A 27,010-nucleotide genomic window follows, 5' to 3' on the forward strand; every position below is an offset into this window, starting at 1 on the left:
ACATGCACTCTGGGATTTGCTATTCAGAAAATGGAACAGCTGGCAACTGGGATAATGCAGAAGTGGTCTCTCTCTCCCTCTCCCGTGTGTGTGTGTGTGTGTGTGTGTGTGTGTGTGTGTGTGTAGGAAATAAACCAAAGGCTTAGCTATGAAGGCCTGCTAAGGTCACCTTCAGAGCAGAAACAGCCTATCTCTGACTCCAGACTCTGGAGAACACAATCAGGAAAGTTTTCCGAAGCTCACACCGTAATTATTGGGGAGTTGCCAGACGGCTGCGGGGAAACAGAATGGCGACTGGTGTATTTGCTTGATCCAACATGGTCCTATGCCAGTGATGGCGAACCTACGGCACGCGGAGTCATTTGTCAGGGCACACGAGGGGCTGCCCTGTCAGTTGGCCAGGGCGCATGCGCGCACTGGCCAGCTGAGTTCACCCTTTTTAAAAGCCATTTTTCGCCCTCCCTAGGCTCCAGAGGCTTTATAGGAGCCTGGAGAGGGTGAAAAGAGCCTCCCCCGCGCCCCCGAGGCCCTCCGGAGGCTTCATGAGCTTCCGTGAAGCCTCCGGAGTGCAAAAAAACGCCCGTACGGGCAAACCGGAAGTTCAGGAACGGACTTCCGGTTTGCTCGGAGGGTCGTTTTGAGCGCTCCGAAGGCATCAGGGAACCATCCTAACGATCCATGAAGCCTCCGGAGGGTGTCCGGGGGGGGGGGGGGGGAGAGGCTGTTTTCGCCCTCCCCATGGTCCTATAAAGAGTCTGGAGCTTGGAGAGGGTGAAAAATGCATGTAAAAATTGGGGGGGGGGGTATTCCGCTCCTGTAGTGCGCGCATGCGCACTGGGGGGGTCGCACATTGCATTATGGGTGCGGCACACCCGCACATGACCCCCCTGCGCTCCCCTCACTTATGGCACGCGAGCCAAAAAAGGTTCGCCATCGCTGTCCTATACTATGCAGTCGAAATACGATGGGACTTATTTTCCTTTAATCTGCCTAAGAGCACATGCTCTCTGAGCAGATTAAAATGCACGACAACCACCAACAATAATCACACACACACACCCAAAAAAATTACAAAGCTGTTCTAGGCATTGATTTTTTTCCCAATTTAAAGAATGAATAGCTGCCAAAAGTGGCAGGCAGAAAGGTTTGACTGAATAAATCTGTACCCCTGGCTTGAATTCCAAAAAGGCAGAAGAATTCATATATTTTTTTTCTCCAGGAAACTAAAAAGCAGCAGCAAGTTTGGGGGCTTATCACACGGTTTTGCTTGAAGAAGCAAATTAGCATTTCCTCTCTGCGAAGGAATGGATAACCGCCAAGGAACGGATTGGCAGGCACACAACGCACACGGTAAAAAGGTCAGGTTGGCGGGGGGGGGGGGGGGGGAGGAATGGTTAATCTCAAAAACCTAATCTTTTTCCAGTTCCTAGCCAGATACCGGCTTCTGAATGCCAGAATTCTACTTTGCACTATCACGGGGAATTTGTTTGAAAAGTAATTCTTGCGTTTAATGATCACATTTGAGATAAAGACCAAATCAACCATCTACGTAAATTGATCTTTCTCATGTTGTTTTGATCCCGTCTGTTTTTCCTTTCTCGTAATGTATTTGCCTCACCCCTCCGGTTTCAGCATCCTGAACAGATTCCTGCTTTCATTTTTCCCTGAAATGCAACAAAATTGCTTGTGTGCAATGGAATTTCATTTTAATGTATGCCGATTACATTCAAAGTGACAATAAAGTTATTATTTCTATTCTATTCTATTCTATTATTTTATTCTTATTCCTATTCTATTCTTATTCTTGTCTATTATTATTATTCCTATTGTATTCTATTCTTACTTTATTATTATTCCTATTCCTATTCTATTCTAACTCTAGTCTATTATTATTCCTATTCTATTCGATTCTATCCTATTCTTACTTTATTATTATTCCTATTCCTATTCTATTCTTACCCTACTCTATCCTATCCTATTCTATTTTATTCTTACTTTATTCCTATTCCTAGTCCATTTCTATTCTATTCTTACTCTAGTCTATTATTATTTCTATTCTATTCCATTTTATTCTTACTTTATTATTATTCCTATTCCTATTCTATTCCTATTCTATTCCTATTCTATTCTTACACTAGTCTATTATTATTCCTATTCTATTCTATCCTATTCTTACTTTATTATTATTCCTATTCCTATTCTATTCTTACTCTTACTCTACTCTATCCTATTCTATTCTATTTTATTCTTACTTTATTCCTATTCCTATTCCATTTCTATTTCTATTCTTACTCTAGTGTCTATTATTATTATTCCTATTCTATTCTTACTTTATTCTTATTCTTATTCCTATTCTATTCTTACTCTACTCTATCCTATCCTATTTTATTCTTATTTTATTCCTATTCCTATTCCATTTCTATTCTATTCTTACTCTAGTTATTATTATTCCTATTCCTATTCTATCCTATTCTTACTTTATTATTATTCCTATTCCTATTCTATTCTCACTCTAGTCTATTATTATTTCTATTCTATTCTATTTTATTCCTACTTTATTATTATTCCTATTCCTATTCCTATTCTTTTCTATTTTCTATTCTATTCCATTCCATCGGTTTTTTTGGGGAGTATAAGACGCACTCTCCTCCCCACCCTCTCCAAAAGTGGGTGGAAATGTCTGTGCATCTTATACAGCAAATATTGGGGTGAGGGCGTTTAGTGCGATGCCGATCAGCTGTTCTAGAACGGGCTGCAGTGGTGATGGTGAAAAGGCCATGCCAAACGGCCCGCAGCAGCAAACGGGCTGCAGCAAACGGGCTGCGGCAAACGAGTTGTCGTAAACAGGACAGATGAATACCGGATGGATACTGGGTAGCATAGGCAGATTTTTTCCCCCTCCCCAAAAGCAAAGTGTCTTATAGCCCGGAGCATCTTATAGTCCAAAAAGTAGGTAATATCCTATCCTATCCGTCAAGGGAGGAACAGAGGTAGGGAAAGATGGCCCCTTTATGACTTGTGGACTGCAACTCCCAGAATTCTAATCATGGCTCAGGAATCCTGGGAACTGAAGTCCACAAGTCATAAAGGGACCATCCTCCTGCTCTAGGTAGATGACTTTATCTCAGTCTGAATCTTTTATTTAGGGAACTCTGCTTAATGCAAAACTCAATCCCACCTTCTTGTTGTGCAAAGCTTTCCCTTCCCTGCATCGGCCCGAACCTCTAAGGGAGAGCAGCAAGCTGCCCTCTCTCTAGTCCCAGACTTTAAAGCTTCTCCATGTGCCTCACCGAGGTTGCTCTGAATATTTCTCAGAGGTTTGGGCAGTTTTCTGGACTTTCAGCTCCCCAAACGGAGTGCAGGCCTTGGAGCTAAAACCCGTGGACATTTAAAGGACAAGGCAGCCCTGGCCCTCAAGACCAGCCCATCAGATTCTGGATTACTGTTCAGAATTTCTGAAGGAGGACTGGGGCTGTGCCTCAATTTCTCTCTGGGCTTTCAAAGATCTTCTTGGCGAGTCTTGGAAACAGCAGCCCAAAACGGGCTCACCCACCAGCTTTGAGTATCGATGGAGATTCTTAAGTCATACAGGTCAACGGTTGTCCCAAAGGTCCTTTTTCAAAAGGCAACTGGTCATTGTTTTACACGTTTCGCTTCTCATCCAAGCAACTCTGCAACATTTCCAAAGAGAACGCTGAGAAAGTCCCAGTTGCCTTTTGCAACAAGCACTTCTGGGACTTAAAAGAGGTTTTTTTTAAAAAAAAAATATCATTTTTATTCAGCATTTTTAAACATTAAAATCACAATTGTGTACTGTATTTTTCGGAATATAAGACGCACCTTTTTCCCTCAAAAAAGAGGCTTAAAATCTGGGTGCTTCTCATACACTGAACACATCATTTTTTGCCTCCCGAAACCCCCCCCAGCCCCCAGGAGCACTTTCAGAGTGCTCCTGGGGGCTGGGGAGGGCAAAAGTGAGTGAAAAACTGGCCGTTTTTGCTTAATTTTGCCCCCCCCCAGCCCCCAGGAGCACTCTACAAGCCTCCTAAAGGCTATGCATGCCCTTTTTTTGACCAAAACCGGGCCCATTTTCACAAAAAGCAAGCCATTTTTGCTCATTTTTGCCCCCACCCCCCGGAGCACTCTGGAAGCCTCCTAAAGGCTATTCATGCCCTTTTTTTGGGGGGGGGGGGAAACAAACCAGGCCCGTTTCCACGAAAAATGGGCCATTTTTGGAAGGTTTGCAGTGTGCAAAAACTTTGTTTTTTAAATTTGCCTCTTCAAAACCCTGCAGCGTCTTATACTCCAGTGCGTCTTATACTTTGAAAAATAGTATAAAATAGGCTAATCACAATTACCCTTTTACAGCTTTCCGCTATCAGTATCCTTTTTTCTAATTTTTACTTTTCCATTCTACGGCCTATTGTTTCATACATTTACCTCCTTGTTTCATGATTATTATTTTTACTATATAAAACTATAAATTGACGTTGTCGGCAGCATATAAGGAAAATATCTATAAAATGTTTTATAAGTGGCACTTATCCCCAGCGAGATTGGCCGAAATGTTTCCCAACAGACCTCCAAATTGCTGGAAGTGCAACAGTCAACAAGGGACACGCATGGTGGACTTGTCCCAAAGCTAAGGAATTCTGGACAAAAATTCAAAAATGGTTGGAGGAAGTAATGGAACAAATGATTGACATGTAGCCTGAGCTGTTTCTTTTGGGAATAATAAAAGGAAATATAAGCAAAGAAATTCAATATATTATGCTTCATATAATTACTGCAGCCAGAATCTCATTTGCTCAAAACTGGAAACAAAAAACCATCCCCTCAAATGCAGAGATCATAAAAAAGGTGCTAGAATGAGGGGAAAGGGATAAATTAACGATGGAACTAAGGGATAGAGAGGTATTACAAGATATGGAATAGGTGGTATAATTGGCTCGAAAAGAGATGTAAAATTAATGCATAATGAGTGTATAGAAAATATAACAAAAGGAGATGGTATATATTCAGAAATAAATAGAGATGTAAATGTTGCAAATATGTTGTATATATTCTAAAAATAAAACAGAATTTAAGGTGGTCGGTTCAATCAAAAGCAGCTGCTTCGATGTGAAGTGAAATCTCTTCAAGGAAAAACACAGTGGCCTTTGGAAAAAGCACTTTTGGGACACCAGGTTTGAAGAAACACAGTCACTTATTTGCCTATTGTATCATCTTATTTTAATGACCCCATAAACAGGGCGGAGTCTGGGCAACGGAACGGAACTAGCGGAGTGTTTTAGTGGCCAGATGCCCTTCCTGTTGCCAATGCGGAGTCTTGTCCAGCAGATATATTCTCATTGTGCCCAGAGAGAGAAATACCTGCTTCTACCGAGGACCAAATTCCCAGCCTCCTGATTGTGAGGTGAGAACTCCGCCACTAAGCACTGCACTCCTATTTGCCTATCGTATGCGTATCTTAATACAACTCCGCTGTTTTACAATCCTGCGAAATGCTTAAAGGCCCCCGTTTTGCAGCCAAACACCAGTTTGTAACACGGCCCTTGTCCCCTCCTCGTTAGCTGCTGTTTTGAGTGGAGCAGTTGAACGCAAAGGAAAGAGGCCCAACTTACCTCACCTCTTCGCCAGCAAAGTCAAACACTTTGGTGACCGTGATTTTGTTGCTCGCGGTTTCCTTTGCTTCCCCTCGAGACTTGCCCACGTTCTTCTCATCAGCTGACTAACCAAAACAGGAAAGGGAAAAAAAAAGAGAGGAAAAAACCACATTCGTTTGAGCGTTGGAGGTACCTCGCTCAGGGGCTTTCAATGCATGCAACATATGAAATGGTTTATTAGACCTTCCACTCATCTATAATGTGGTTGGCTTAGGTTTGTCTTATCTGGGCTTTATGACCTTCTTGTTGGTTTAGCACAGGGGTGTCCAAACTTGGCAACTTTTAAGACTTGTGGACTTCAACTCTCAGAATTCTGGGAGTTGAAGTCCACAAGTCTTAAAGTTGCCAAGTTTGGACACCCCTGGTTTAGCACAATATATGTAGTCCTTGACTTACAACTAGAGGTGGGTTCCTACTGTTTCGGCTGAGTAGTAGTAACTCGGCCTGCCACACCCCCGAACCGGTTCTCTCCTGTTTTTTGCTTCTGCGTATGCACAGCTTTTTTTCTTACTGCACATCCGTGCATAGCACATAGCAGTCATAGGGCCCCAGGGAAGTCTGTTGTAACTTCAGTCACTAAGTGACTAGTCATAAGCTGAGGACTATCTATGATCAATCCTCTATCTCAGGGATCTCCAACCTTGGCAATTTTAAGACTGCAACTCCCATGCTGGCTGAAGAATTCTGGGAGTTGGAGTCCACGAGTCTTAAAATTGCCAAGGTTGGAGATTCCTGCTCTATATAATAAGAGACGTGGTATGTTTAATTGATTTCAGGCGGACTCTGCCTGCTTCCCTTTGCTTTAAGTAAATGATTCATACGTTCAACCGTTCTGTGACCAGGGAAGACCGCAGACAGCCTGGCTTTTTATAATAATAATAATAATAATAAATTCAATTTGTTAGCCGCTCCCTCTCCACAAGGGACTCGGGGCGGCGTACAATAAAAGCACATATATATATATATACATATACACATACACATACACGCATACACATACACGTACACGGAGGAGGTAACAGTCATTAAATACATACAATAATAGTAATAAAATTAGCAATTAAAATACCCCAATTTAAAAATTACGAATTTAAAAAGACTGTCAGGAGGAATAGGATGGAACTACGGTTGAGCCAGGCCAGCTAATTGGAAAAGGTGGGTCTTGAGCTTTACACGGAAGGAGCGGAGATCGAAGGTAATCCTAATGTCGAGGGGGAGGTCATTCCAAAGGGCTGGGCCCATCACAGAGAAGGCCCTGCTCCTGGGTGTCGCCCCCCGACACTGTTTAGTGGACGGCACCCGGAGAAGTCCCTCTCTGTGCGAGCGGATTGGTTGTAGGGATGTATGGGGCAGGATGCGATCCCGCAGGTAGCAGGTATGTTCTCAATCTTATTCGTTATGAACCCTCTCCAGAGACTTGGCCTGAAGCACGTCAAATACCACAAACAACGGCCATTTTGTCTTGGTTTAGATCTGAAACCCGGCGGCATGCAGCTCACCCTTATGGTTTTGAGTTCCACCCTGTCTGATCAGAAAGATTAACACAAGAGGGTATTTGTTTGAGGGGATCTGAAAAAGGAGTGGAAGGGAGAATGAACACAATCAAGAGACCAGAGCGTAGGTCCATAGGGAGCTTATAAACGTCAACAGCGACTGAGTCATGGTAGTGATAAAATTGGGAAGAAGTGTTTCAAAGCAATCAAAGAACAGAATAGAATAGAGCTGGAAGGGACCTTGGAGGTCTACTAGTCCAGCCCCCTGCTCAAGCAGAACCTATGCCATCTCAGACAAGTGACTGTCTAGACTCTTCTTAAAAACCTCCAGTGATGGAGAACATACAATTTCTGGAGGCAAGCTGTTCCACTGGTTAATTGTTAGGAAGTTTCGCCTCCATTCCAGGTTGCTTCTCTCCTTGATTAGTTTCCATCCATTGGTTCTTGTCCTGCCCTCTGATGCTTTGGAGAATAATTTGACTTCCTCTTCTTTGTGGCAGCCCCTCAAATGCTATCATGTCACTCCTAATTCTTCTTTTCTTTAAACTAACCGAACCCAAATCCTGCAGCTGTTCTTTGTATCTTTTAGTCTCCAGGCCTCTGATCAACTTAGCTGCTCTTCTCTGAACTTTTTCCAAAGTCCCAACATCTTTTTTGTAGTGTGGTGACCAAAACTGTGGTGTTCCAGTTGTGGTCTTACTAACGTTTTGCAAAGCGGCACTAATATTTCACGCGATCTGGATTCTATGCCCCTCAATGAGGGTTGGAAATTCCCCTTGCAGCTTCCGAAATTCCAGAATACATTCTGGATTCTCTTTAGTACTAGTTTCATTGATCTTGCCAAGCTCTGTGGGTGTTTAATAGTTTCTTTAAGGCCGTACAGGAAGCCATCAATCCCAATTCTAACCAAACGTTATCACTGATTAAAGCAGAAGGCAAGCGTGGCTATGAAATCAGGAGAGATTTACCGGTACCCCTTTCTCCTGCATTCACAATAGATCTGATCCTGATGGAAGCCACAATAGGGTTTGTATTTTAAGAAAACCATCAATTCAAACAAAGGGAATAAATTATGTGAATAAAGCAAGTTTTGTAAGGCATCCACTGCTAAGGCCATTAGCCAGCAATCCAGAATTCACCTCAAAGTGCTGAATCAATTGGCTATACTTCATGGCCAAACAATTCATGGTTAATACCAAATTTAGCATGGTGTGAGAACCTACAAGTGCCGATCTTTTTAAGCCAATTAACCTAATTAGGATAATTGTCTCAATGCAATAGTGCTTAAAATGCCATGCAGGAGTGGACTAATGGCTTGTCAGACCTCGAGTTCCCATATTTATTCCCATAATCTTTCAGGGGAAATTAACTACATGATATCTTCACTTATAAATCAAGTTAAATATCTTTATTACGTTCTTTGACCAGCCTTTTATTATGAAAAAAAAAGTACAATTAAAAAGAGAACAATTGTAATACAACAATTAATTTTTCTGTATTAAAGAAAAGAGGTGCAGTGGTCAGAGTGCAGTACTGCAGGCTACTTCTGCTGGCTGACTGCAATTTGGCAATTCAAATCGGTATATAATTCGAAATAAAAATTGGTAAAGCGGTATATAAGTTTAAGTGCTATTGATATTGCTAGTTTTTAGGGAAAGGGGAAAATGAGGCAATAAACAGCATGTTAAAATGTTTGTGCAATTATGTGACTTGGTTAAAAAGAAATGGCCACCTGATGTGTAAGTGTAGGTTTAATGTCCCTTTAAAATAATAAACACGAAATTTATCTGCACGGACATCGAATTTGGAAATGACTGGTACAATCAAAAACCAAGCCAAACCTAAGACAACACAGGTACGTCCTCAAGTTACGACCACAATTGAGCCTAAATTTATGTGGCTAAATGAAACATTTGTTAAATGAGTTTTGCCCCGTTTTACAAGCTTTCTTGACGAAGTTGCTAAGCGAATTACTTCAGTTGTTAAGTTAGTAACACGGTTGCTAAGTGAATCTGGATTCCCTCTTGACTTTGCTTGTCAGAAGTTTGCAAAAGGGGATCACGTGACCCTGGGACACTGCGACCGTCATAAATATGAACCAGTTGCCAGCAATCTCAATTTTGATCATGTGACCATCGGGGTGTTGCTACGGTCTTAAGTGTGAAAAACTGCCATGAGACATTTTTTTCAGTGCCTCTGAACGGTCACTAAATGAGCTGTTGCAAGTCGAGGACTACTGTCATGCTCCCGCCGGAGTCTGAATCTGAGACGGAAGACGAACAGCTGACAAGAGAGCGGCTCCATTGGCTGTGGAGGAAACTGGGGCAGGGGAAAGTCAGGCTGGGCAGAGTAGGGGAGAGGTAGAACAAGGGAGAGGCGGTTCAGATGGAGACCGAGGCCCATCTCCTCCTCATCCTAGGGCACGCAGGGAAGAACACGGAAGAGAGCAATATGGGTTGTGTGGCTTACGAGGAAGGAACACCTGGGGATGGAGTTTAAAGGAGAGGCAGTTGGGAGGGGCGTTTGTCGGGAACAAATGCCGAATTCATCTAGTGTTGAGAGTTGTGGCCTGCATTCCTCCTGTTTGAATTTATTGTCGTGCTCCTGTGTGCTTATCTTGCCTTGTTGGGATTATTCACTTCTTGGACTCATTACCTTGCCCTGCTGGAGTGATTGATAGCAGTCATTCTGCTTACAGCATTTGGACTGGAATCTCTACAGCCAGAGGTTGCTGCAGGTTTGTGGGACAGCTTTTCTCCAGGCCGGAGAACAGTGGTGGGTTTCTGCCGGTTCGCAACGGCTCGGGAGAACCGGTTGGTGAAATTTACTGATCCGGTGAGAGAAGGTTTGAACGGTGGACCTGGAAGTAACTTCTGGAACGTCTGCCCCGGCCCTGTCGCTCGCTCGCCCTGGCCATTCCGTCGCAGCTCACTCGCTCCCCTGCCCGTCCACACTAAACTAGCCCAGCCCGCCGCTCACTGATTGGCTGGACTACAGCCAATCAAGTGAGCGGGCTGGAAGCAACCCGTTTAAAAGTCTTTCTCGTTCCCGAGCAGCTGTTGCATTACGCTTGCTGATCGGTCCTCCCATTGCTTCGATTCGCCTTCCAGCAGCTTGCTGCTTCCCTCAGGTAAGCAACTAAGAGCGAGGGGTGGTGGTGGAGGCTAGCTTATGCCAGCTCGCGGCTTTCGCGAGGGAAGGCCTTCCAGGACTTGCCTCGTGAAAGCCGCGAGCTGGCCTACACCGCATGGCCGAAAGCGGGTGGGTGGCGGCGGCGGAGGCTAGCTTTCACGAGGGAAGTCCTTCAGGCCTTGCCTCGCAAAAGCCATGAGCTGGCGTATGCCGCGTGGTCGAAAGGTGCTGGTTGGCGATGGCGGTGGCTTTCGCACATGGCCGAAAGCGGGTGGGCGGCAGCGGCGGGCTAGCTTTCATGGCTTTTGCTAGGGAAGGCCTTCAGGACTTCCCTCATGAAAGCCATGAGCTGGCGTACGCCATGTGGCCGAAAGCAGGTGGGCAGCGGTGGCGGCAGGCTACCTTTTGCGGCTTTCGCTAGGGAAGGCCTTCAGGCCTTCCCTCGCGAAAGCCACAAGCTGGTGTACACCACACAGCCGAAAGCCCCCCGCCCCTGCTCTCCAGTCTCGCCTGGCTGGCTAAGCCTGCCAGGCTGCGTGCCTAGCTAACCGACAACCCTTGTCCGATTGGTAAGTTTACCTATCCTGCTGCCTCGTTGCCTGCCTGCTCCCTGCTGCATCCATCGCATTGGAGAGATGCTGATTCTGCCTGCTGGTAAGTGACTTTAAATGTTTTTTAAAAGAATATTTTATTTATTGTGCATAGAATTTTTAAAAATTGTTTTACTTAAAAGTATTGAGTATAGAATATTTTAAAATGGTTTACTTCAATTGTTTTAGACTATTTAAAAAAAGATTCTATCCAAAATAAATTAAAATAAACCATTTTTAAAAATTCTATACTCAATACTTTAAAATGTATTGTGTATAGAATTTTTAAAAATCGTTTTACTTAAAAGTATTGAGTGTAGAATATTTTAAAATGGTTTATTTCAATTTATTGTGTGTAGAATACCTTGAAATATGTTACAGTATAAATTATTGCTGGTAGAATAGCTTGAATTGGTTACAGTATAAATTATTGCTGGTGGAATACTTAACAATGGTTTTAAAGGATTTTTTAATTTATAGAATATCTATTTTAAAAATTATTTTTAGGGAATTTTTATTTTTTAATTCTTTATAAAATATATTTACTACAAGAAGTGTTATTCCTTTTTGCAAATGTTTTCTATGTGATGCAATATGTTGCTTTTAAGTGTTCAGACCAGGTTTATGTGTCTCAAAGTGGCTGCTTTTCTATGGGCAGGCCAGGTTGGTGCAAGGCAGCTTTGCCAGATTTAGTGTGTTTCACCCTGGTTGTTTAGGAAATTCTGAGGTGGTTGATGGTTCTGTGAGCTTCCTGGCACTGTCCTTTATAATTTCCCACAATGCCTTGATGGTTTTTATTCCAATGGCTTTGTCTTTCCTGTCCTTAGGGTTAGGGAAAAAAACTGGTTTCATTTGCAGTCTTTTGGGGAGGGGGAATTCTTATTTTTTGGTGTTTTCCTGGCACTGTCATAGTTTGTGTGGGTGTGTAATGTCCCGCAGTTATCTACACATTAATAATGATCAAGAACTAATAATATTTCCTTATATATTTTAGTGATCTTTCCTTACATAATTGGTGTTTTCTTTCATACTTTTGGATTTCATCCATTGGGGCAAAGAATTCAGTGACATCGTCTTGGCCACTCCCACCGGTCACATGACTGCCAAGCCTCTCCCGCCCGGTCACATGGCCGGCAAGCCACTCCCACCCAGTCACATGCCCAGCAAGCCACTCCCACCCAGTCAAATGGCCGGCAAGCCACTCCAACAAAGCAGGCCACACCCACAGAGTAGGTTCCAAAAATTTTTGAAACCCACCACTGCCGGAGAGTAAATGGAACATTGGCGCAAAGTTGCTGCCAATAAAGGGACTCATACCAATTCTCTGGCTGTGCTGCCTTTGTGCCACGCCCTGGGTCATCCATGTAGCAATGGTTAAAATATCATTCAGGAGTTGACTAATGACTTCCCAGAATTCTAGCAAGAATTTTTCCATGGGAAATGAAAAGATACCATTTCAGCTTAATTACATTATTTTCATTCACATAATTTCATACGGCCTTAAATCCTCTTATTGTTAATTCTTTTATCATCCACAAAGGTCTCATTTTGGGTTAACATCCTTTTAAACAAGCCTACCCTTCTGGTTGTGATGGCGAAGGGGTACCATCCACATACGTGGACAGAAATACAGCTTATTGTAGTTAGGCTGATTTTGGAGACCTTTGATTAGAGATTTGTTGACATTCAGTCATAATGTTTGGAGAAAGGAGATACATAATTGAACAAACCGTAATGGAAATTTCCCTTTTCGTTTCAAAAAAACGGTGTCTGAATGGTTATTTTCTCCTTACCGTGTGTTTCTGGTTGCAGGGAGCTTGTTCTGCGGAAACAACTTTCGGTTTCTGGCCAACATCGGTAAGAAAGCTGGCCCACAAAGCCTCCTCTTTTTTCCTTTCCTCGTTTTCGCTAATATGTGTGTTCTGACTTTCTCCCGGTTCACCATCCTCCTCGTCGCTTTTATTGTCTTTCGAAGAGTCTCCTTCACCCGCGTCTAAGAAAAGCCTGTGTTGTTTCTTTCTTTTCCTAGGGAAAAAGGTCTATCGTTATCAGCAAATAAATGACCGCTCAAGAACCTAAAATGGCGGCAAAGTTTATTTGGAAGTGTTGGGAAACCACTTGGAGTGACTGCAGGGGTTGGCTAAAAAAAGTGAAGATGGCTGCCAGAATAGCGCGACTGAGGTGCCACCCGTTGTGGTCGCCATGTTGATGTTTTTTTTTTTACCACATCCTGCAGACACACCTGAGCAATCTTGCAAAGAAAGGACAAGAAAGTCCAGTTGCCTCCTGAAAAAGCACCTTGGGGACAACCATGGATGGCTGAGAATCTATGCCAACTTTTAGCCATACAATTTGGGATGAAGACCCTTTGATGGTGTGGGAGTAGGAATGGATTTCCAGAGGAAAAAAGTGCAGACTACAGAAACCATTTGCTCCACTCAGGTGACCCTGAGGACAGAGAGAAAAATTCCAATCCTCTAGAAGGATGCAAATGCCCAGCTGTCTGCAAGGTATATAAATCCTTCCATTCCCCACCATCCAGTCAGAGCTGAAGAAGCTTCTTGGATGAGAAGCAAAACGTCTTCAAAGAAAAACGTCCAGTTGCCTCCTGAAAAAGCACCTTTGGGACTAGAAATGGCAACAGGAAACGCCCTGTTGACCTTTTATATGGGCAAGAAAAAGAAACAAATTTTGAAATATGGGCTAAGGCAATTTGTTTAGACCTGGTTTTATATAGGTAGACCTCGACTTATGATCACAATTGAGCCCAACGTTTCTATTGTTAAGACATTTGTTAAGTGAATTTTGCTTTAATTTATGACCTTTCTTGCCACAGTTGTTAAGTGAATCACTGCAGTTGTCAAGTTGGTAACCCAGTTGTTAAGTGAATCTGGCTTCCCCATTGACTTTTGCTTGTCAGAAGGATCTCAAAAAGGGATCCTGTGACCCTGGGACACATCAACGGTCATAAATATGAATCAGTTGCCAAGCACCTGGATTTTGTTCCCATGCCTATAGGGACGCTGGTATGGTTGTTAAGTGTGAAAAAGGGGTCATAAGTCACTTGTTTCGGTGCCATTGTAACTTTGAACGGTCACTAAGCGAAGTGTTGTAAGCCAAGGACTACCTGTACATTGGTTACTTTAAAATACGTACGTGGACTTCAACTCCCAGAATTCCTCAGCCAGCTATGCTGAATATAGTGCTATTCATGCTGGCTGGAGAATTCTGGGAGTTGTCGTCCGCATGTCTTAAAATAACCAAGGTTAGGAAACCATGCCACAGGTACCATGCAAAGACATTGCCCAGTGCAGCTTCCCTGCGCATGTGCACGCGCCTCCTGCCAGCCGATTTTTGGGTCTGCTGTGCATGCAGATGTGTGCACATGCGTGGGGGCGCATGTAGCACCACCCCATGCTCCATTTTTGGCACCAGGAGGCCTCAGGGAGAGCCTCGGGAGCCTGGGGGAGGTCGTTGTCACACTCCCAGTGGTGCGAGGAAAGCCTCCGGAGCCTGCGGAGGGCGAAAAACAGAACTTCCGGAAGTTCAGGAACGGGCGTGTTTGGGCCTCCGGAGCTTGGGAGAGGCTGTTTTCGACCTCCCAGTGGCTCAAGGAAAGCCTCCGGAGGGTGAAAAACAGAACTTCGGGAAGTAGGGGAACTGGCGTGTTTCGGGCCTCTGGAGCTTGGGGGAGGCAGTTTTCGACCTCCCGGAGGCTCGAGGAAAGGCTTCAGAGCCTGGGGAGGGCAAAAACTCCCCCACCCTCTGTTGCGGGTAGTGGTGATTGTCATGCACGCATGTGCAGGGTGGGCACATGGAAGGGGAGGGGGTTGTCGCGCGCACATATGCAGGTGGGCGGGGCACATTGCATTGTGGTTGTGGGGCACGCATGCATGTGCGCACAATTTCAGCCCACGAGGACAACAACATTTGCCATCCATCTCCCCCCAGCACGGCTTTCCAAAATGTTCAAAAATCTGGCCCCAAACTGTTGGAAGTGTAAAAAAACACCAGGCACTTTCTATCATATGTGGTGGACGTGCAATGAGGCAAAAAAATATTGGAAAATGATTCAATCATGGTTAGAACAAATTATGTTTAAACCAGAAACTTTTCTCCTAGGCATAATACCGGAGGGGTTTAAGAAAGATACACTTTATTTAATTATACATATACTAACTGCAGCGCGCATAACGTATGCACAGTATTGGAAAAAAGAAAATACACCGTCAGAGCTAAATATAATCAGAAAAGTATTGGCCTGTGCGGAAGCAGATAGGCTCACTCTTGAACTTAAAAATAAAAGGGAATCAGAATATTTTGAAGTATGGAACAGATTTTATGATTGGTATAAGACAAGGTGACAAGACTGGAACAAAATGTATATATTGTGATTGGACAGAAGGATAGACAATGTATTAAGCAGGCTAATTGTTAATGGTTGAAACTAGCTGTATATAATGTGAATGTATGGTCACTTCGACTCCGCGGTATTGCATTGTTTTAAATGTAAAAATAATAAAAATATATTAAAAAATAAACAAACAACGTTTGCCATCACGGCTGTAGAGATAGGAGGCCTATCTCAAAGTTCATCCCAAACTTGACAGGAATCGATGTGGGCGTTTCGTGAGCCTTCGCACAGTTCTCCATCTCTTTCGAGATCTCTCTCCTCATTCATCCCTTTCTACAAATAAAACCCCTTATTGAAAAAAAAAAAAGGCAGTTTTAGACCTGATCTTGAAAAGGAAGCAAAACGGCACATTCCTTTTCCCCCCTCTTATGCTTACTGAGGTGCGATTCCTTTCGCGTCCTTTTTGCTTTTCTTCCCATCTGGCTGCTGCTTCTGCTCCTCCACTCCGTCGTCGTCTTCTTTTACCAGCTCGCTGACATCATCTTCGCTGTATTCTTCCCCTGCATCAACACAACCCAAAAGGTACAGGTTGTCACTAGGAATGGGGGCGGGGGGCAGGGGAGAGACACTAGACCAGGGGTGTCCGAACTTGGCAACTTTAAGACTTGTGGACTTCAACTCCCAGAATTCCCCTGCAGTAGAGCTCTACACAAACTATGGGATCAAAACCTAACTCCACAAGCTGGGTTTACACACCCTGACAAACCACAAGACATTCCCCAATTCAGGCTGTTGTGTAAATGCATCTGTTAAGTCTTCTCTCTGATTGCCATGCTAGGTAATCCTCGACTTACAATCGTTATTAAGCATGGGATTGTGATCTGGAATTTTTGAACAAGAGACTGGACAGTCATTTATCCAGTATGGCAGGGGTGTCCAAACTTGAGAACTTTAAGACTTGTGGACTTCAACTCCCAGAATTCCCCAGCCAGCCATGCTGGCTGGGGAATTCTGGGAGTTGAAGTCCACAAGTCTTAAAGTTGCCAAGTTCGGACACCCCTGCACTAGACTGTGTGTTACCCAAGCAGCCAGGCCTGAGCAAAAAGGGATCATGGTCATCGGAGGGAAAGCTGAAAAAGAATCCACCAAGGAAACGTTGATCCTTCATCTGTCTTTGGGCAGAAGGGAGAGATGCGGGGTCAGCTAGGCTGCTGCAAAATTTGAAGGAAAAAAAAAAAGCTGTTTCATGGTTTCTTTCTCCATCCTGGTGATCTTAAAAATATGAAAACAGCAGCAATAAGAAGGTATGTCGCCATCCTCGGTCTTGAGAAGTAACTGCTTGGGACTCCATGCCATCTTCAAACGAACCATGGGTCTCATTGGTCTAATGGGGTGCCTAGAAACCAGGAGACTGTGAGTTCTAGTTGCACCTAAGGCATGAGAGCTGCCTGGGACTTAGGACCAATCACCAGGAGACCGTGAGTTGTAGTCCCGCCTTAGGATGAAAGACAGCTAGGTGACTTTGGGCCAATCGCCAGGAAATTGTGAGTTCTAGTCCCGTCTCAGCATGAAAGCCGGCTGGGTGGCTTTGGACCAACCACCAGGAGACCGTGAGTTCTAGTCCTGCCTTAGACATGAAAGTCCGCTTGGTGACTTTGGGCCAATCACCCAAAGATTGTGAGTTCTAGTCCTGCCATAGTCATGAAAGCCAGCTAGGTGACATTGGACCAACCACCAGGAGACCGTGAGTTCTAGTGCTGCCTTAGGAATGAAAGCTGGCTGGGTGACTTTAGGCCAATCTCTCTCTCTCTGTCCAACCCATTTCACAAGGTTGCTGTTGGGGGGGGGAGGGGGAAATAAGTGGCGCGAGGAATATTAAATTCGCTTACTGCCTTGAATTATTTTTAAAAAAGAATAAAGATAAGATTTTTAAAAAGTTTTTTTCCCCAAATGGAACAGCTCTTTCTATTATTCTAATTGCAAAACAGTGTTTCTCAACCTTGGGTGCTTGAAGATGCATGGACTTGAAATCCCAGAATTTCCCAGCCAGCATGAAAAACACCGCGCTAGACAGAAAATCCTCCTCCCCAATCCCCATCAGACTCAGTTTAAGATAGCAGAAATCTTAATTCTTCCATTGCCCAAGAAATGCAATCGCCAAGAGAGAAATGCACCTCCTAAAGATTACCATTCAGGGTAGGCGTGAAATGGGAGAACTGTACAAACACCAGAGAACTACAAATAAAATAAGTAAAAATACTGAACGGAGAGACTTTCTATTCAGGGGTCCCAATTCATGACAGCACTAATAAAAGGCTGCCAAAGGATAATGCAATGAAGGCTCCGTCCCCTGCTTTAGGATTCACGTTGGGAGCAAAGCTAGGGTTGACCCTGTGAAAGTAGGCCGTTTAGCTTGGATGGGACACCACCAGGAAACCCCCAAAGAAAAGATCTGGAGTCAGAAGAGAGGGCTGGGAAATTTCCATCCCATCCCAAAGGAAGCAGCATCGCCAGACGTCTGGCTGCAGAGGACTTTCACCTTTCCAGGCACTTAGAAGGGAAGGGAGCCAGCGGTTTCTTCAAGGACTACACCAGGGTTTCTCAAACTTGGCAGCTTTAAGGCGGGGGACTTCAACTCCCAGAATTCCCTGCCCAGCAAAGCCTGGGAATTTTAAGCAGGGGGACTTCAACTCCCAGAATTCCCTGCCCAGCAAAGCCTGAGAATTTTAAGCAGGGGGACTTCAACTCCCAGAATTCCCTACCCAGCAAAGCCTGCCTACTTTAAGGTAGGGGGACTTCAATTCCCAGAATTCCCTGCCTAGCAAAGCCTGGGAATTTTAAGCAGAGGGACTTCAACTCCCAGCATTCCCTGCCCAGCAAAGCCTACCCACATTAAGGCAGGGGGACTTCAACTCCCAGAATTCCCTGCCCAGCAAAGCCTGAGAATTTTAAGCAGGGGGACTTCAACTCCCAGAATTCCCTACCCAGCAAAGCCTGCCTACTTTAAGGCAGGGGGACTTCAACTCCCGGAATTCCCTGCTCAGCAAAGCTTCGCGACTTTATACTTTGCTGCGCAGGGATTTCTGGGAGTTGAAGTCCCCCTGCCTTAAGGTTTCCGAGAAACGCGGATCTATTATTCCATGCAGCTCAAGAGAAGCGGCGCCGGCCTGCAGTCAGGCGAGCAGAAACGGGTCTTCCCTTCCAGGTTGGTACAACCCAGCGCCATCCTATCCTCCCCCCTACAGCAACCCACGTTGGAATCGCCCATCCGAAGCAGTCACGTGACGTCCTCAGCCCGTAGCCCGGATGTTGGGAGCCGCTGGACAGGCCTTGACCCGGCCGGAGGCCTCGCCTTCCTCCCTCGCGCCCCCAAACGTCCCGCCCGCGGGTGGCGACACGCGCTGCCTCCGAGGCCGGAGGTTCCCACCTGAGGGCAGGTAATCCTCATCCTCCTCCGACGAAAAATCCTCCGAATCCGACATGGCTCTTCCGGCGCGACTCCCAACCTCACAGATCACGCCCCGCGTCCTGAGGCGACAACTCGGAAGTACACGCCCCCAAATCCCTTTCTCCCGGAAGTAATTCCTGACACTCCAGCACAAACCTGTGGAAGACTGTCCTGCGTCTTTGGTGAACGGGAAGATTTGATTATTTCAACGTTGGTTAAATATTTGACCGGTCCAGGCGTAAAACCTCTACGATAATTCCGCCTGGGATCGCAAGAATGATCGGTCAAGCCTCCCGGGGGAAAAAGAGGCGCTGCAAAAGGAGAAGTTAGGCGCCTTGAGGTCTCGAAAGCCTGGAAAGATTCGGATGGCGAAGGCTACGAGAGCCTCGCGGGCCTTTGCGGGTTAACGAACGTATTGCGGGTGACCTTCCAGCCGTCGGTGAATTAACAGCAAGAATGGGCTTCTGGGAAGTGTAGTATTCCAAAGGGGGGGGGGGAAGAGAAAAGAGTTACTTTTTAATTTTAAAAAAAAATCATAGAGCGCTGCGATCCTAGAGCGGCCGCGTCGGGCTGAAAAAGCGGCATTGCCGGAAGGGCGGAAAAAGGTCTTGCCGGAAGGGCGTCTGGCGCCGCTCTGGCCGCGCCCCTCTGTGGCTCCGGCGAACGGGATGCCGCGGCTGAGGCGGCGGGATGGCGGAAGGCGGCGGGGCGTCTCTGCCCGACTCCGGCGGCCTCTTGCAGCAGATCCTCAGCCTCCGCTTGATCCCGCGGGTGGGCAACGCCACCAACCCCGCTTGCGTCGCCGCCCTCTGCCACTTCACAGGTAGGACAGGACTCTGGCTGGACCACAACGCCCATCATCCCCTCCCGGAGAGGCTCGCCCTGGGCCGGAGCTCTGGAGACACACCTGGTCGGGGGGAGGGGGCGGCGGCGGTAAAGCCCCAGACCGTCGCCGGGGGTGGGTGCGTGGGTCTTTCCTGTCGGAGGGTAGGAGCAAACTGACCCCCCCCCGTCCGCGGGGAATCATGGATATTGGAGTCCCCAGAAGACACCCCCCTCCCTCAGGGGAACCTGAACGTCAAACCTTGTCCGGGGTTTTCGGTCTCTTGTTTGGGTGGGTGGGCAGTTTTCAGAAACAGCCTTTACAGATTATGTTATTATAATATAATATTATTATTATATAATACTATATATATTATATTATATAAATATATCTGTATATATGTGTGTGTATAGTTTGTGTATACAGTGTGTGTGTGTGTGTGTGTGATACTTTGAAGCCACAAGGATACCAAAAATGAGACTAGTTGGAGGCTCCAAAGACAACCAGCATTTTAATCTTGGATCAAAGTTTAAAGACATGATGGTCAGCTTCTTCCAAGGATGTGCAGGGAAGAGAGGGAGAGAGAGGGAATGCCTTCTTTTTATACTGCTACAAATGTGATAACCATCAGTAAAATCCTCCCAATCCTGGCCCCTTAATTAGTGTAGTGCAGAGGTCTTCAAACTTGGCAACTTTAAGACTGGTGGACTTCAACTCCCAGAATTCCCCAGGAATACACTTAAACCAGGGGTCCCCAGAGCTGGCTGGAGAATTCTGGGAGTTGAAGTCTACCAGTCTTAAAGTTGCCAAGTTTGGGGAGCCCTGGTTTAAGTGTATTTCTGCAAAAGGACCGAATACTTCCTCAATAGTGCTGCTATCAATGTTATCTTCTTCCTTTGCTCTCAGGATGGACCACTTGCCAGTTCAAAGGGGTGCATGTTAACAGCTCCAGCCTGAGATACCTAACATGCCCTGGATGGCAGGAGAGGGGGAAAAAATAAGAAGATTGATATGGGCTCTGATCAAATAGCAGGACAAATGCCAGTTGTTTTGCAGACTCTAATAACAGCATATGTTTGTTCCAGGAAGTTAGTCAATGTGGCATATTTGTCTTATAACCACAAAGGCACAAATATTTACAGCATGCAGGTATACAAAGACATCATATATCATATATATACACTTCAGGAAACAAATAACAAGATTCTACTAATTATAGTATTTCAGCATATTATTTAGTATATCCTTATTACTATTTCCCTTCACACCTGCTTCAATGTCTCTTCCCCACCCCCATTTCTGCCCTTTTGGCCACTCTGCCCTGCCCCGCCCCCACCTGGACTTTGCCCTCTTCCTGGGCTCACCGGCCTGGCCCTCCTGGAGGCAGCTGCCACCTACCCAACCTTCCTGGAGCCCTGCCAGCCTTCCGAGGAAACAAGGACTAAGTGTTTCCAACAGCCCAACATTAGGTGCCATCCTACTTCAGGGTTTCCTCTCTCAGATACTGTTTTGTTTGCTCCTACTTGGAAGGAAGAGGGACGCGGTGGCTCAGTGGCTAAGATGCTGAGTTTCTCGATCAGAAAGGTTGGCAGGTCGGCGGTTTGAATCCCTAGTGCTCCTGTTACTTGTCCCAGCTTCTGCCAACCTAGCAGTTTGAAAGCACATTAAAAAATGCAAGTAGACAAATAGGAACCACCTTTGGTGGGAAGGTAACAGCGTTCCATGCGCCTTCGGTGTTTAGTCATGCCAGCTACGTGACCATGGACAGGTCTTCGGACAGTGCTGGCTCTTCAGCTTTGAAACGGAGATGAGCACCACCCGCTAGAGTCAGGAACAACTAGTACATATGTGAGAGAGGAACCTTTACCTTTACTTTACTTGGAAGGAAGAGTTATATAATATCACATCATTAATCAAACATCAGTGGGAAACCTATATCAAAGTCTTGGCTGAGCTCTGCCACTCTGGCTAGCAAAATTATAGCTGTAGCTCAGGGGTGTCCAAACTTGGCAACTTTAAGACTTGTGGACTTCAACTCCCAGAAGTCCACAAGTCTTAAAGTTGCCAAGTTTGGACACCCCTGCTGTAGCTAGTTAGTTAAGCTTCCTTTGAGTTGGACAAAAGAGCAGATATACCTGAGAGTGGACGAAGAGGACTGAGAAAGTAGCTGCAATACATTAGTATATTGCAGCCCTCTTGTCCACTGTCCCAACTCGGTCAAGAAAGATTGTACCCAGGGTTAGCCAAAGGTACATTTGACTCTTTCCAAGACATATTTCTAGGAGAACTATCAGATCCGTCTGGTAAACTCGCAAGATTCGTTTTTCTCGCCATGTACACGTATACATCTGAACTAGACTGAGTTGCTCCTCTGTGTCATATAATAATGTATCTGGACATATGTGTAATTTTGTATTTATTTATCTTGTCATTTTTATATAGTGTATATTGGAGGTGGTGACCCTTTCAGAGCTGCGTGTAACAAAATTTCATTTTAATGTATGTGCCAAGTAGTGTACATTCAAAGTGAGTTCTACTAAAGCCAAGTGGTTTCACAAGAAGCAAAAAGCCGGATCTGGGCTTTTCGTGCCCAAAGCATATGGTTAACTTTTCCCTTGTTCCCATCCACCCCCTTGAGTGTCCAATTAGGTGCTAACAAATTGTTTGGGTAACAGTCCCTGTCTTCACAGGCTGAATGGTTCTGCATTCCTTCGTGTGATATTGGAAGGGTGGGTGATCCACAAGGTGTGATGCATAGTTTTGTTTCCTTGTTCTATACTTCCCCCCCATATTCCCCTCCTCACCAATCTCCTCCCCTTCCCCCCATTAAATATGGCAGGCTGACAGCAAGCAATGCATAGGGTAGGTAAATGTCAGTCCTGACCCCCTCTCATTCCTCACCCCAGCAGTCCTCTGGTTAGGCCGAAGCACTTTCTGACCTGTCCGCGGAGGACTTGCTGCTTCCTGCCGGCTTCCCCATTGACTTTATGGAAAGCCGGCCGGAAATCAGCTACTCCTCACTGAATGACCCACAAGCTTTGCTTAATGATGGTACCTGGGCCTGCCAGGTTTGCCGTCGCTAAGCGGAGTTGTCATGAGATGTCGCACTTTACAAACCACGTTACTTAGTGATGGAAATTTCAGTCCCAGTGACCACTGTTAAACAGAGGAATACCTGTACACCAAAGTGGCTCACTAAAGGCGAGGTACCAGGAAAGACGTACAGGTAGTTCTCAACAGATGAGCTTAACGCTGCCTGCCTATTATGGTTCTAAGTCGTGACAGTCATAAAATAAACCTGTTACTGGCCCAATTTTACAGCTTTTTTGCAGCGTCATTAAGCCAATGTAATGGTTTGCTATGGGTCTGCTTTTGCCAAAAATCAGAAGAGCCAGTTTTCAGGAAAACCTAAAATGCAATAACGTGACCGCAGAATGCTGCAAAGGGCTGTGAATGCTAGTCGGGGAATTCTGGGAGTTGAAGTTCACACATCTTGAAGTTGCCACGATTGAGAGAGACACCGGTCTAACCTGACTGGAATGTGGGATTCCCTCCAGAGCGAATCTCCTCCCCTGGGAAGCTCCACCTTCCGGAATTCCCGGTTCTTCTGGAAGAAGCTGTCAGTTTCAAACCTTTGGGAGGGCCCACCTAAGAAAGGCTAATGACGTTGCCACTTTGGAGAAATGGGTTGATCATTGCTATGGGGAGAGCGACCACTGGGGCAGGGGTCTCCAACCTTGGCCACTTTAAGACTTGTGGACTTCAACTCCCAGAGTTGAAGTCCACAAGTCTTAAAGTAGCCAAGGTTGGAGACCCCTGCACTGGAAGGTTATTGATGGAAGCCATTCCAAAGTTGTCCTTCTGAGCTCTTCTCCCCTCCTCTCCCACTGCAGAGATGTGGTATGGAATCTTCCTGTGGGCGCTGGTATCGTCTCTCTTCTTCCACATTCCTGCAGGACTACTGGCTCTTTTCACGCTCCGGAGGCACCGATATGGCCGGTTTATGCCAGTCAGCATCTTCCTGATGGGCCTCGTTGGGCCGTTAGCTGCCGGGACTTTAACAAGTAGGTTGATTCTGGCAGAATTTATAGATGTTCTGACCTAAGCTTCCCCAAACCACAGACTCCTTGCCCCTTTTTATTAAGTTACTGTGAATTCCTCTCATTTATATCCAGCAAAGCCATTCAAAGGTGAATTTACAGTCACAGACCTTATCTGGCTTGGAGAGCTGTCAGGCCCATCGCAACACTGTACTTGGCAATGAGTCTTTGAGAGTCACGAACCAATTAAGCAAACTAATTGTCTCCTGCAAACTCCACCCCCCTTTTGCTCCTATTCCCTATGGGAGGGGCCATTCAGCATCCACTTGTGCCTTTCCTCCGGAGTCAACCCGTTCCTTAGCTGTTCCCTTCTCCTGGCAGCTCTGCGCATGCGCACATCGGGAGCAGGCTCCAGCTGTTCTTCTGCCCCACTGATCTCCAACTCTGAAGGCAGCTGATAACTGGCATACAGCTCTGGCCCCATCTCTGCCTCTGATGCAGAGCCCTCATCAGAGCCTTCCCCAGACTCCAGGACTGGCCCATGTTCCTCCCCAACCTCCTCACTGTCCGACTCTGGTTGCTGGCGGGCCACAACATTTACAATTCCTGATGCTAACAGGGGAAAGGTCTGGTTTACACGTCGCCCATTATGATAGTAGGTCAAGCATGATCTGAATTTGGGAAAAGGGAGAAACCCCCCAAATGTATGCGGCAGCCCAGTGAAGGTGTCCTTCTGCCCCCCCTCCCCCCCACTCTTCCTGTACAGGTGCTGCGATTGCTGGGGTCTACCGAGCTGCTGGGAAGAAGATGATCCCCTTTGTGGCTCTGACTTGGGGAGTGGGACAGACCTTCTGCGTGGTGATGATTTCCTTCTTACGGATTTTGGCTACTCTTTAGCCCGCCTCCCCCTTGGTCCTGGAAAACCACCGGAGCAGGGCCGCTTGGGAATCGTGGAGCAGGTGGTTCGAAAGCGTGAGAAATCACCACCAAATAGTTTCGTGCAATACCTTTTGAAAGGAAGGGAGGCTTCGCAGCAGCTTCGCTAAACTTGAGCCTGACTTTTTTTTTGAGATGAAACCTTGCCCGGGTCTCCCCGAAAGGACCTCCCTCATCTAAGGTCAGACAGCCAAAGTCAAAGAGAGTCGTGGGTCCTCCTACGCATCCTCATCGTTGTCACTGACTCGGCTGCTTTCAATGCTCACCTTGTGATATTGCCGGAGGGATTTGTCCTCGGGCGAAGAATAAGAAGGGGATGACCCACAAGGAAATGTGAAAATGGTTCACTCTCACCACTGTTGGTGAACGAGCGTTCAGGCGCTGGGTCTGAAACGAAAACCGGTTCTGTGTTTATCATTTGTGACATTTTTGTAACCTGAAGTGCCAACCTGAGCGTTTCTGTTTTTTTTGTTTTTGTTTTGTTAAAGTATGGAGATCTGGTTTAGGTTGGGGGAGTGATGCCGATTTGATTCCAGAGATCAAAGAAGAATGGGGAAACCGTTGTGTGTTACCTGAGTGGGGTTACTGCTGGGGTGTGGGGGTGGGGGAGGCTTCAGCCTGATGGTCTGAAGCCTGTCCTAGGGAAGAATGGGAAGGGGAGGCAGCTCGAGCAGCCGCATCAACCTGCCCCCTCCGATGGGAAGCGTTCGGCCTCCCTGTTAGTGCCGAGAAGGAAAACTCTTTACTGCTACCTCAAACGCGCAGGACATATTTAAAATGTAATTTTGCTGGCAGGTGGTTTACTGCAGGGGACAGAGGAGTTGGAGGCAAGACCCAGAAATGCATTTTGAAACCTGAGATGCTCTCTTTTAATTCACATCTGGTGGGCTCCCAGAGAGACCGTGGGAAAACGTACAAGAGTTGTGTCATCCTTTGTTGCTGGGTGGCTTCGAAGGAAGACGTGGTGGCTGCCCTTTTGGATAATGCTTGCTAGGAATCCTCCATTCCCTGCAGGCAGGCAGGCTTGGATTGCTTTGGGGAACTCACAAGTGCCTGGGCAACGTTGCCCTCCCTCCTGGGATCAGTTTTGCAACCCGTCAGTGTCCTTTCTCAGTGGCATCCACGCGCTGCTGCCCAGGAGCTCACCAGTCTGCCTCACGGAGGCAGATCCCAGCATATTTTCCCCAAGGGCATGGCAGGATTCATTTGCTTGGTGGGTGGGTGGGTGGGAGGGAGGACCTGTCCTTTTTCTCTCCCCAAAAGATCCTGTCTCTGCACTCCGCTCCTCCCCACCTCAACTCTTGAGAAACCTCCTGGATGATTATCGGGGTGTCTTCTCAAACCCAGTTTCCTGAGCTCGATTCATCCTTTTTTTTAAAAAAAGAAGTGCTCTGGGTCACAAGACAGGCCACCTGCAAGACCCCCCCCCCCTATTTTTATCACTGTGAAGGATTCCCTCAATTGTCCTGATCAAAAATGAGTTTGGGTGTGTGCTTTTTCCCCACTTTACGAAGGACACCCATGCTAAAAAAGTGGTTTGTATTGCAACATAGGCTTAAAACACAGCTGAAAAGCCCACCCCAGGGCAGCTTGCCTCTGCTCACAGATGATAGGGCTCTCCCGGCGTTGCCATATCCCCACTCACTGTGCCCCCTCCCCTAATTTAAGTGCATCTTACGGCTCTCGAAAGGTTGCCCATCAGTCCGTTTTAAACGGCAAAGGCTCAACATGTGCAATTGTTCTCATTTTTAATGTGTGGATCAGGATTAAGTGGCCAGAATGTCAGGAAACATCGTGATCATTCAAACGCCTGTTGCTTTCGATGCGTTCTAGAGCTGGTTGAATGTGATCATCTTCCTTCCATTGGCAAATTGCTCCCTTAGCTCTCTTATTTTGTACTTTCCCTGGAGTTTTGCCAGGCCTTTCTAACTTCCTTCTTGAGCCAGACCCTCGAGGAGGTAAAAGTGTCTTTTCCTCCCTCAGCCTCCTGAATTCACTTGATTGTTTGCACTCGGCGGTTGGAATCCTAGCTTTAGTGAACACGAAAAACGAAAAGGATCAACCAAGTCAGGAAGAATTAAATCTGCAATCTCTTTATTACCCAGCAGCAGGGAGCTTGGTAAAACTTGAAAATATATATAAAGAGTGAAAGCCCACTCTTAACTCATCCAAATGTAAGAACATGACTGGCTGTTTTGTTCACTGCCTTTACCAAATATTTACATTTGCGAACATGGAACACGTTGACTTGCAATGGAAGAAGGAAGCCTCTGGGTTTAAAGGCAGAGCTGATGGACTCCTTCCTTGCCGCAAATGTTTCCTTTGCAAACCTGCCAGAGTGCCCGTCTTCTTGTCAGCAAATGCCCACCGCGTTTGCATGCCACTGACCCCCTGCAGCACATGCAAACCAATCTTTGTACAGAGGGAGAATAAATCTCCCAGTACCTGTTTTTATTTTTCTATTGACATTTCTGATTCTAGCGTTGGTATTTTAGCTAATAAAATCCCAGCTAAGTCTTTGTGAACAA

The 27,010-nt window shown here is 46.0% G+C and overlaps 2 protein-coding genes across 4 annotated transcripts in view; one reads left to right on the forward strand and one right to left on the reverse strand.

The window, feature by feature from the left end:
• The window catches only part of CFDP1 (craniofacial development protein 1), a 39,044-nt gene extending 20,249 nt beyond the window's left edge, over positions 1-18,795 (reverse strand). For both annotated transcript variants that reach the window (XR_014176220.1, XM_081963055.1), the window contains exons 1-4: positions 18,663-18,795; positions 15,672-15,795; positions 12,675-12,906; positions 5,625-5,731 (exon numbers count right to left, since the gene is read on the reverse strand). Coding sequence is in view for 1 of the 2 variants with exons in the window: in XM_081963055.1 (XP_081819181.1) it covers positions 5,625-5,731; positions 12,675-12,906; positions 15,672-15,795; positions 18,663-18,717 (518 nt within the window). In the remaining variant the exon portion in view is untranslated. The remainder of the gene's footprint in view (positions 1-5,624; positions 5,732-12,674; positions 12,907-15,671; positions 15,796-18,662) is intronic.
• A 559-nt stretch (positions 18,796-19,354) lies between these two features.
• On the forward strand, positions 19,355-27,010 carry TMEM170A (transmembrane protein 170A). Of its 2 annotated transcripts, none has more exons than XM_081963061.1 (3): positions 19,355-19,506; positions 23,400-23,570; positions 24,313-27,010. In XM_081963061.1, the coding sequence occupies exons 1-3, from the start codon at positions 19,374-19,376 to the stop codon at positions 24,441-24,443; spliced, it is 435 nt and encodes a 144-aa protein (XP_081819187.1). In that variant the 5' UTR covers positions 19,355-19,373; the 3' UTR covers positions 24,444-27,010. The 2 variants fall into 2 exon arrangements, with proteins under 2 accessions (XP_081819187.1, XP_081819188.1); XM_081963062.1 differs by having other exon boundaries at positions 23,463-23,570.

This window comes from Natrix helvetica (genome assembly GCF_964273705.1).
Source record: "Natrix helvetica genome assembly, chromosome: 10".
Classification (NCBI taxonomy): domain Eukaryota; kingdom Metazoa; phylum Chordata; class Lepidosauria; order Squamata; family Natricidae; genus Natrix; species Natrix helvetica.

Bases quoted from the DNA above. Each gene is read 5' to 3' on its own strand.
- TMEM170A (XM_081963061.1), top strand. From the start codon at position 19,374: ATGGCGGAAGGCGGCGGGGCGTCTCTGCCCGACTCCGGCGGCCTCTTG. The intron at 19,507-23,399 runs GTAGGACAGGAC...CTCCCACTGCAG, and splicing joins CGCCCTCTGCCACTTCACAG to AGATGTGGTATGGAATCTTC. The intron at 23,571-24,312 runs GTAGGTTGATTC...CTTCCTGTACAG, and splicing joins AGCTGCCGGGACTTTAACAA to GTGCTGCGATTGCTGGGGTC.